General features: G+C 46.2%; 1 protein-coding gene across 1 annotated transcript; it reads right to left on the bottom strand.

Moving 5' to 3' along the window:
* Positions 1–761: 761 nt before the first annotated feature.
* On the bottom strand, positions 762–11,257 carry MRPS15 (mitochondrial ribosomal protein S15). The gene is made up of 8 exons (XM_074976249.1): positions 11,026–11,257; positions 10,070–10,132; positions 9,454–9,529; positions 8,250–8,298; positions 7,565–7,649; positions 5,316–5,374; positions 2,721–2,912; positions 762–972 (listed from the first exon to the last, which is right to left on the bottom strand). The coding sequence occupies exons 1-8, from the start codon at positions 11,240–11,242 to the stop codon at positions 853–855; spliced, it is 861 nt and encodes a 286-aa protein (XP_074832350.1). The 5' UTR covers positions 11,243–11,257; the 3' UTR covers positions 762–852.
* Positions 11,258–11,486: the final 229 nt, after the last annotated feature.

The following is an 11,486-nucleotide window of genomic DNA, read 5'->3' as shown; positions in this document are numbered from 1 at the left end:
AATTACTAAACTGGATTTTTTTTTTAAATCCTTTATTAAAATATAGATTATGAAAATTTTTCAGCTGGCTCTCCAGTGTATCAAGACACTTTTCAACCAGACCAATAATATGGAAGTTACATATATTCACAATAAGTAAACATCCCTCTGATAGCCTGGAATGCTTTTCAAAGAGCAGCATTAAGAGTTCTGGATGCCTGGCAAATTAATAGGTAAAAATTGTACTCGGTTAATAGGGACAAGAAGTATTTTACAACTAAGAGTAATTTAACCCACAATTTGAAATGAAACAAGAACCACTTACCTCAAAGCTTTGTCTTCCCACTTTCAAGAAAGCCAAAAGAGTGAATGTATTCAAAGAGTGACTTGTAGGGGTTGGTGGTAAGTCACAAGTTGGCTAACTTCCTGCAACTGTCCCTCCTCTCATTTATATGTCATTTCTACAGATAACCATTGGTTAAATTCTGCTAAACTCTTGGCACCAGCAATATGAGGCAGAGAGCTCTTCAGGTGAACTATGCATTGTGTAATAAGAGGAGCTAGGTGGCTGTCAAAAGACACTCTCTTGCCAACCAAAAATGGAGTGGGATTTCTAAAATTAAAGATTTCCTAGCACCATCAGTGAGGACAGTGCTCAAAAAAGCAGCTCAAGTGCCTCAAACTGGTCATTACACCCACTGGGTATTTTCATTGCATATGCAGGGTTTTTTCATCATTCACACGTGGTACAGAGGACACACGCCACACACCAAGACATTGGAAACAGTAGCTTTAAAATCATTTATTGCATTTGGGAAGGAGAAATTACTTTTCGCAATCAGCTACAGAACATAACAGCTGTTCAGGGTGCTGCTAGACTGGGGTCCCTTCACTTCGCAGCGCCTGCTCCTTTGCGGCCCTTGCTTTTGCTTGCCATTCTCGTCTCTGCTTTAGCCTCTCAGATGCCTTCAGTTTCTGAACCTCTTTGAAAACCTGCAGGACAGAGTTAGAGGAGGGAAAGAAAAAGAAACATCGTGTACCGCTGTCAGAAAAAGTTCTAACATTAAGCCAGGATCATGCAAGAATTGATAAGATTTCATAGACCTTCCCTAACATCAGGTTTAAAAGGCAGAGGGCACATCTCAATAAAGCAACTGCATCAGGCAGGATCTCACTTTCTGGGACCCCAAACACGAGAGTTCCAGCAGATGTGTTTATTTCCACACTGCTATTATTTTGCTGAGCCAAAGTACTGTGGTTTTTAGAGGGTTTTTTAAATACAGTTTTTTGCTTTCACCCTCAGGTACATTAGTGTAGATCAGGGATTTTCAACTGGTTTTCTGCTGTAGTCCCCCTTGACCTAATATAAAAACTCCAGGGACTGGGAGGGTGGGGTTAAGCATAGGACTAGGGGTTGGGTGGGGACACCCTGGGGCACAGGCAAAGGTTTCACTTCAGGGAGAGGGGTGAAAGGAGGAAGGGCTGATGAGGCCCAAGTAAGCTTGGCCTCGGCATGGCCACCCCCATCCAAGGATTCACTCGGGAGGCTACCTACCCTGGGAGGCAGGGAGACGTGACAACCGAAAATTGTAACTCGAAAGGGCAGACTCTGTTCAGAAAGTTTGAAACCATTGAAAAGCAGTTGGCCACATGTGCAAGAGTGCACTGAGGGTGCAGGGAGGGGATTACTAGAATCTGTGTATGGCCAGGGAGCTCCCAGGTTCAGGAGAGAGGATTCTAGGGCTCGTGACTTCAGCCCCCTCCACTGCTCCTGGCTATATGCATATGTGGTTTGCTGTTGGTACTCCTGGCTTTGGTGGGCTGGGGGCAGGGTGCCAGTATTCGCCCTGCACTGCTCCCAGATTTGGGGGCGGGGGGAGACATATTTCAAACCCCCCCATCACTGCCTGTTCTTGGCTGGGGGGAGGGAAGGGCTGGTGTGGTTTCAGCCCCAGTGGGGAGGGGCCTGCAACACATGCTTCAACCCCATGCCTCTCCCAGCTTGGGGAAAGGGGGAGGTGCCAACTTCAGCCCCACGCCACTCAGATTCAGTGTGGGGCCCTGCGACCACTCTGAAAGGGCTCATGAACCCTTGACAGAGAACCACCAAGTTAGACTCTGACTCACATATGAGGCTGTTATTTCCCAAGAAATAACAGAACCTTGCAGTTTCATTTCTACATACTCAGTCTCCTAGCAGCACTCTGAAGAAGTGGATTTATCCTGAGCTTGTAACTGAAAACTTAACTGCCCACAGGCAGACTTGAACGTGGGACCTCTGGAGCTTAGTGCAGGCACTGCTACAGTTTGAGCTAAAAGCCCCCGGCTCGCAGCTCAGGCTGGAGAGGACACATTTTTTCCACTGTGTAAATGGTCTAATGCCACTACATAGGACAGTGAACCACACACAGGGGCATGGGTTACAAAAGCAGAATCTCTCATTCAGAGCAATTCAGCAGAATAACCTGATGCTTTCAGACAGATAAAAAGCAGGCCGTCCTGGTAGCCCTCTCAGTGATCCCAGAACATCCAGCTCCTAACTCACCTTCTTTGGCAGCCTTTGGAGAGCTCATCTCTCTCTCTCTCTAATTTTTCAAACTCAAAGCACATCCCAGACTTGATACAGTAAATGCAGGGGAGAGTCACTCCCTCCCCACCTGCACATGTCAGCAGTGATCCAAACCACTGTGCCCCTTAGCAGGAAGGTCACTTGAGTGGTGCTGGCTGGTTGCACTGCATACCTTGAGGCAGAAAGCCTTCTTAGCAACCCATCGCCGGGTCATTCGCCTGCAATAAGGTGGCGGAAACGTGTACTGGATGCCCAGCTGTTGGCAGGTGCGCTCAAAGATGTCATACTGGGTGCGACGCAGGTACTTGAGCAGTTTCTTCCTGCGATCTATGGCCATTAGCATGCAACGCCGGTTACTTTTGTCCTGCATGGGATTGAACATGTTAGCTGCAGTCAGACTGTAACTCCATCCCAATCAGTAGTTCACAACAGCCCCGGTTACTGCTGGAACAATAAAAGTGGTGTTCTCTGTAAGCTGAGCGCTTATGTGGCAGCTCAGGAGAGAGTCAAATGCCGCCCAGTTGATCAGCAGGGTGCCCAGAGCTCGGTTTTGTGTTTCTATTGGTGGTGCGCATTCGCACATGCCTTGGTTCATGGAGCAATTCAGCACATGGATAGAAAAAATCCACACGTGGAGGGAAAAGATTAGTGAGAACACTGGATAAGAGTAACATTTTAAGAACAGACTCTGAGGGAGAGTTGTGTTAGTCATTAGCTTCACAAATAATAAGCTGTCCTGTAGCACCTTAAAGACTAACACATTTATTAGGTCAGGAGTTTTGGTGGGTAAGACCCACTTCTTCAGATGGCTGGACTACACACACAGAATCCAGGGTTTCCAATAACAGATACAACCAGCACCTCAGATCCTGATAAACTCTGAAAAGTCTGATTGGATTTGATTTACAGTTTTTCGGCTATGTCAGTTTCAATTGTATACTCCCTTTTTCTGCTCAATTTCACTTTCACACTCCTCAAAACTACCTTAAACTGCACTGGACAGGTGCCAAAGACTGAAGGGACAGTCTTACTGGATAGAAGTTCTGCTTCCACTAACATTAATTGTTCCAGAAATCCTACAGAAGCATTCAGCTGTGTTTTCACGGTCTAAACTTGGGACCAATTTCACCTGAGGCGGGTCTATTGATTTATCCTCGGCAAAGTTGTTCAACCCTATTATTAGGGGAATCTCCAGCTTCAAGATATAAGAACTGCCTGCAGGTGTCAGAAGCAATCCCCTCCCCACACCAGGTGCACAGCTCCTGCACACAGTCAACTGCATTTCAAAGGCTCCTATTATCGCAGAAACAGAAGGTACAACTGCTGCTACAGGCTGGGTATTGAACTAGTGGGATCCCAATCCAGTATTATAACCCCGACCTTCTCAGGCTACATCTACACTACAAAATTAAATTGATCCAATTTACACTGGCACACAGCCACTGCAGTAGTTACATCTCTTGTGTGCGTCAACACTTTGCTCCTTGTGTCAGGAGTGTGTGTCTACACCAGGAGCACTTGTATTGATTGTACTGTCAGTGTGGGGCATTGGTGGGATGACTCCTGAAGCCTGTAACAGTTGACATAAGCAATGCAGTTTCTGCACTGATACTGCATTGACCTAACTACATCAACCATGACTCTATACTGCTCATGGAGGTGAAGTTCTTCAGTCAGTGTAGTGTGACACTCACACTGGTAAGAGCACAGTTAAAGCATGGACACTCCCATAATTATGTTGACACAAGCTGCCTTGCATCAACCTAACTCAATAGCGTAGACCAGATCTTAAAAGATTTTAATTCCATAAACGTAAAGCTAAACGGGGAACAACTTTAATGTGAGAAACTGAAGCATAATTTTGGGCCATATTTTGTTAATATATTTCCAAGCAACTTCACCAAGAACTTAAGAGTATCTTGTGCACAAACTTGTTTTTGCTGATGATCCAAGTCTGGACTTCAAACCTAGGGGGTTTTGAAATATCAAACTACATTTTAAGACAATGGGGCACTGAGATAAATCCTGTCTGGTAAAAATGTTTAATACCAGAAAGGAATGGGTTTCTAGCTGAAATATATAAATATGTTAAATAACCAACAGTTGAAAAGCCGATCTGAACTAGCGGCATGATTCAGTTTCGCGGTTAATTCAATGGCATCTAGTCACTGGCTTCCATTGCTCCAGGAGCAAATTTGTATCTCTGAAAATATAACTGTGAGCCAAAGAGTCTCCAGTTTGGTGCAGTAAGATTCAAAGCAGTCCTTGAAACTTGAGCTACTGCTTACAGTATTCTCCAGCTTCAAACCCTGCCAGTGACCTCACCTCTTTAGAAGGGAAGAGATATAGATATTTTAAAAACCGAATGAGAATCTCCTGCACAATTCAAACTCTCTAGTTCTGAGGCAAAGTACAAAACCCTCAGGCTGGTCCCAGATTTGTACATTTACATACCTATAGTAAAAACTTGGTTGTCTGGCACATGGATAATCGTCACATTTGGATAACTGGAATGCCACAGGGCTGGTTACCCAGCTGAGGCCATCTGAAGAGCCAGCTTCCGTGAGGCCAGTTATCTGGCCAGGGCTGGCAACGCAGGCCAGCTGCCCAGCCAGGACCCCTCAGAGCAGGGCCGGCTGCCCAGCCGGGTGGACAGAGTGGGGCCAGCTGCCAACACCAGCTTGAATTTCTGGCACATTTTATTATCAGTCATCCCTGGGGAATGGTGGATGCTGGATAATAAAGCTTTTACTGTAATGAGAATTACCTTGGGGTGCATATGAAGGTGCTCCTGAAGAGTTTGAATCTTGGCAGTCAAAATAGCAGCTGTAAAAGACAAATAAGAGATTGCATCAAAGCAGCAACACATTCTCTGCCACTGATGTTTTTTCAGGCTTCTGACAGGCTACATTAGGTACATTTTGGGTACCTGATGTGCACAGAACTCTGGGCACTCGCACAGAATTTGTAAATAAAATACAATATAAATCTTCAAAATTCAACACCCCAGAACCTAACCATCAGTTTTGCATTTATTGTGAAACTGTCTTATGTATTAAGAAGATTTTAATAACAATTGAGAGCCTGACTTTTCAGCTGACATGTCTGCTGCCCTGCTTAAATGGTGACAGCTTTATGTTCCCTCCCTCCACTCAGGTTCGATCTCAGAGGAACAAGAAGCAGCCCACTCTGCTTAACGATACTTGACTATACTTAAATTGATAATGCACTTCAGTACTGGCAGTACCCACTGCCCCCTACCAAGACACCTGAGCTTGGGCCTGGAGGAATTGCTTCAAGTGTTGAGAAGTTCCATTTCTGTGGCCAATTCAGCCTTTGTGCTGAAACTGCCAGGTGCAGCAGTTTGTGCAGTGTGGACATTTGGGTCTGGTTACCCCACACACTACTGTGGGGTGGGTGGGGGGAAACACTTCAGCATTGCAACTGGGAAGGTGCTGAGCAGACATTTGTAATGAAAAGCCTTGGAAGAAGGATGATGGTACTGCAAACCTTCTAGCACTGTACAGCTCTTTGAGCCCGCAGAAAAACCAACTAAGAGTCGGTGGCACAAGCTCCTTGTTTTTGCTGAAACAGACCAATACTGCCAAATCTCTAAGCCCAGAGAGGCACTACTCTTTTTGGCAGGTGGGAAAAGTGGTGACAATGGCTGCCAGATTCAGCATGGAGCTTTAACACAAGGGTGATGTGTCTGGAAGGAGTCAGCTCTCCCTGTCCCATACGAATCTCTGGACCAGGTTGCACACTGTCACATGAATTGTTACGCAGTAGCCTGGCCCCCGCCTCCGTACTCATCCCTTAAGAGTTCATTAAACCATTGGTATGTGTACAGAAAGGGGTGTTATTTCCAAACCCAACAGTGATCTTTCAAAAGCCACAACTCCTGTCATACGCTCCCTCCTTGTATTATTGCTTCATCTTGATGGGTATGGGACAGCACAATTGCAGAAATAGTGGAGGAAAAACAAGAAGAGGCATATTACTGTGACAATATTGTAGCAACATCAATAGTTGCAGCGGAGTCTCTGGAGCAACAAACTACAAGAAGTTCTCTTGCAAGATGATGTCAGCCAAGTAGCTGACTGTCCAGGATCAGACAGTGCAGTGCAATGAGTTTCATGCAGTACTGCCTGGCTCCCCACAGCATAGCTACGAAAGTCCTTCATTTGCAGTACAGTAAACTCATTCATATCCGGCATTCTATTACCCAGGACTCTCAAATAACCAGCATTTTAACCATAAGTACAGTACAGTGAAAGTAAATACAGCAAGTACAGTATAAGCTTACAGTGTACAATACTACTGTTGGTGGTAAATAACTAGAGTACTCTGCATACACTTTTGTTTATTTCTTAATAGCTAATCTTGTTTTTCGTTAATGTCATGCATTGCTAGGTATACTTCCCTATTATCCAGATTTGAATATCGGACAGACTCTCGGTCCCAGGGCTGCCAGAAATGAGAGAGTGTACTGTAATAAACGAAGCCCAGAGTTTGAACTTTCCTGTTGTGGGGTAGAGGGGCCCTGGTCCCCACTTTTCCTACCAGGTCTCATTCTCTATGCAGCAACAGGCACTCATTAGAAAAGTTCATGCTGCTCCATTTGCCACTGGAAAAGCATGTTACATCGATCCCACTCTCAGACTCCAAGGATCCCCCAGTGCCTATCGCAGGCGAGATATCTCCAGTGCTCCCACACAGGTGACACTTGTAGTTCTCACAAAAGCTCTGTAGGGATGTTAATCAATTAACTGGTAAGCATGTGGCTTACCTGTATGCTTACCAGTTAACCTGATAACTGGCTCTTGCCTGTTTCCTGTGGTGGCGGCTGGCCATGAGACATCATGGCAGGGCTGAGCTGAAGGACCAGTGTTAAAAGAGCTAACTGGTTAGCCATTTCAACATCCCTAAAGCCTTCGTAAAACGAGAGGAGAAATGGCTGGATAAAAGCAGAGGAGTGCTTTCTTTTGATGCTCTCTCTTCGGCTCTTGGACTTACTTTGCACCTCAAAGGAACCACTGTCACTGGGAGTCCTCCTGATCTTCTCGACCAACTGTTGTGTCTTTATCCTCACTTTTTCCCTCTGTGGGCAGACAGAAATCAAGGTGCTCAGCTTTGTTATTTTTCTTGGGATTATTCTAGAAGCAAGGCACCCCACCACCTCAAAGCACTGACTCTGTTAGCTGTGTGTTTCCTTTTCTTCTTGTACTTTTTTTTTTTTGATTTAGAAAGCAAGCAGCTCCATGGCATGCAGGCCTTCTAGTGGCTTTCACATGCCTGCATTTTTGAGACACTCAAAAATAGTAATAAAACCACTTTTTTAAATTAATTTTGACCATACATCATTTTCTAGAATAAACAGGTATCATTTCCTGGCACTGAACTGCACTGTGGTTCTTTCTGTGATTCTTACAGCATTTTCTCACTTACTTAATATATGTTAAAAAAATAGCACATGCATGTATTTTACTAGTATAAATGAGAGCTTTTTCAGTGAATTTTAGGCATATTGTGAGCTAATTGCCATCAGATCAGGTGTTTTGACCACCAGATTTGAAGTCACTTGGCAAAACTAACAAACCTGAAGAAGTAAATTATGAACTAAATTTCGTCATACAGACAGATCTTACAGAGGCATGGCCAACCAAATTTCTAGTGTTTACACAACCACAGAGACACTAACCTGGCTTGCCATTTCCAGAGACAACAGTCTTTTCACTACATCATCAACCCTGCAGGGAGAGCAGATTGCTTTATAAAACAAAGCAGAACATGTAATGTGTTAATTTTGTTTTTAATTCTGACTATTGATTCAGATTTCCAGAACGATTAGCATTTCTGTGTTTCAAGGAGCTTTAAAACAGAGTAGGCTTTCTACCAATATAAAATAATATGCAAATCAAACCATTTCTTACATTCTTGAAAACAAATGACTGCTAACAGTTAGTATGTAAGTTTTGTTTAAATTGGATAATAGGATCGAGATGTTTCAATTTGGTATGGAGTACTGATACATCCAAAATCTGCATGATGTGCAATCTCGGTGCTGGAGATCAACTTTCAGTGAACATTCAAAAACAAAATGATTCCTATTAAGGCCATAATCTTTCAAGACATATATTAGAACTGGAAAAGGTGCAGAGAAGGACAACAAAAAAAAATCAGGGGTATGGACCAGCTTTCATCTGAGTAGCAATTAAAAAGACTTAGACTGTGTAGCTTATAAAAGAGATGAATAAGGGGGAATACAATGTAAATCGATAAAATCATGAATGGCGTGGTGAAAGTGATTATGGAAATGCTATCTACCTCTTCACTTAACACATGAACAAGGGAGTTACCCAATGAAATTAATAAGCAGCAAGTTTAAAACAAACTTAAGAAAACAGGGTACTCTGCTCAGCACACAGTTAACCCGTGTACCTTGTTTACAGGGTATTATTTGAACACCAGAAGCACAACCGTGTTCCAACAAGAACTAAATAAGTTCCTGGAGACAGGTTTATCTATGGCTATTACCCAAGATGATCAGAGGGATAATTCTATGCTCTGGGTATCCCTACATCTCCAAATGCCAGAAGCTGGAACTGGACAACAGGTGATGGACCACTGGGCAACAGTCCCATCCTTTTCATTCTCTCCAGACTGGCCACAGGCCCACTAACCTAGCATAGCCATTTTTCAGTTCCTATGTCCTTAGAATCAGTGGCCACTTCTGCAAATTTCAAAACTTGTGCACTTCTCTCCAGACAGAAGAGTGAATGACTGCACAGTGTTGTGTAAATGCTAGCAGTATTACAACTACTACTTTCTGTGGTCAGACCTCTTTAATAATTAAATCTCCGAGGTGATTAATCACGTCCCCTTTCCCTGCTTCTGCAACATACTTATCGATTACTGGGACATTGGCATAATCTTTCTTCAGCATGGTAGGATGAAGGTCATCAAGGTGGCTGGGAAGTGCTGCAAAGAAAAGATCAACCTGTGAAGAACAGCACATTAAATCAAGGCTGTCTCATACCCTAGCGAATCTGGGAGGAGAACGGATCAGAGAGAGAAATCAAAACAAAAGAGGGGCTCTTTCAACTGTGAAGAGAAAAACCAAGAAAGATGTTTTGAATTAACCTTGGACCAGAAGGCAGGTTGTGGGGGTTGATATGGGCCTGCTTCCTGGCCACAGTGTTCTGGATTTGGTTCTGATCCAAACCCACTGAGGTCACTGCAAATGCTCACATTGACTTAAGCAAGCATTCCCCATGTAATCCACAAAAGGACAGCCCAGTTAAGATTTCTGAACAGCCCAGCATGTTTGCTGTCACAAAACTGTTTTTAGGATTTCTGCAACATGACTTGAGTAATTCAAGTAGTCCCCCTCTCCCAAATTATCACACCACTTCTAGAGGGCAACCTTTTCCCTCCCCTTCCCCCCAAATTGGTTACAATATTAATATAATTAAGAATAAAACATTGTGAAATGTGGTCATAATCCAGTCTCTACCCTACCTTTCTTCCTCTTTTTCACAGGCCTGGCATAACATCTGGCTGTCTGAAGAAGTGGGCTATAAACTTCATGGAAGAAAGCAAAGATTTATGAGAGACACAACTATCTGTCATCCATATAGTTTGTACGTTTGGTAAGAATATACTCGATGGCGCATATTTTAGCACAGAAGCTTATCTCCAAGGTTGTGGCAGGAACTGGCTAACATAGCTCAGAAGCAATGCTGTGGCACGAATACTGATGCACGTGTTTGGAATAAGTGGACGATTACAGCGCCTGGCAATCCATGTGAGAAATGACTGACCTAGTGTTACCCCTGCACAGAAGGCTCCAAGTCATACAGGCCCTCACCTATCCCAACCTGCTAACAAGCAAGTATACCCTGAAACTTGGGATCCCACATTCACTCGGTCCTGGGGCCTCCAGGACCCTGATTTCCCCTGGGAATGGCACCACCCTTGGGCCCAATGTCCCAGCTGCAAAACTTTGCTTCCCCCGCCACTTTAGACCCAGCAGGGAGCCTACAAAGGAGCCCCCACACCTCACTCAAGCACCTTTAGCCCAGAATACCACCAGCTCATCTCCATCCCACCCCACTATCCTCATACAACTGCGACTGAACCACCTTCTATTCCCATGGCCCTCCCTGCTCCTTGCCCCCACCCTATCTTCCCTCTTCCTTTCCCCATCACCTGACTAACCCCCTTCCCTCTCAGCCCCCCCGACCCCCACCCCTTCCTCTGTCCGGCTCCCCACCCCCCGCCAGCCCCCCCGACCCCCACCCCTTCCTCTGTCCGGCTCCCCACCCCCCGTCAGCCCCCCCGACCCCCACCCCTTCCTCTGTCCGGCTCCCCACCCCCCCCAGCCCCCTCCCTTCCCCCTGCTGGCCACCCCCGCTCACCTGAACCCCCCCCCGTCCCTCTCCCCACGTGCGGACCCCTCCCCCCAGCCGCCTCACCCGAACGCCTCTCGCCCGCCTCCTGCAGGCCGAGGGCCCCGCCGATCCCCCTGCTCCAGCTGGCACCCGGCAGGCGGCAGCTCCGGGCCCAGCCCAGCGCCCCGCGGAGGCCCTGCAGCAACAGCATCTCGAGCGCCCTACGGGGCGGCGGACATGGGCGCCGCCATCTTGAGACAGACCTGGCCAATCGATCGCTGAGCGCCGCCGCCGAGCTCATCGATAGGCAGCTGAGCTTGGTGGTGCGGGCGGGGCGGGGCGGGTTAGCCCGGCTCGGCTCGGCTCGGCTCGGCTCGGCTCAGGGCGGGTTAGCCCGGCCCGGTTTGGATCGGTTGGGCTCAGGGCGGGTTAGCCCGGCTCAGCTCAGCTCGGCTGGGCTCAGGGTGGGTTAGCCCGGCTCGGCTCGGCTCGGCTCGGCTCGGCTCAGCTTTCGGGCTGGGCTGGGCTCAGGGTGGTTCAGCTTT

Source organism: Carettochelys insculpta, chromosome 24, assembly GCF_033958435.1.
Source record: "Carettochelys insculpta isolate YL-2023 chromosome 24, ASM3395843v1, whole genome shotgun sequence".
NCBI classification, from domain to species: domain Eukaryota; kingdom Metazoa; phylum Chordata; order Testudines; family Carettochelyidae; genus Carettochelys; species Carettochelys insculpta.
This window is presented reverse-complemented; position numbering and strand designations above follow the sequence as displayed.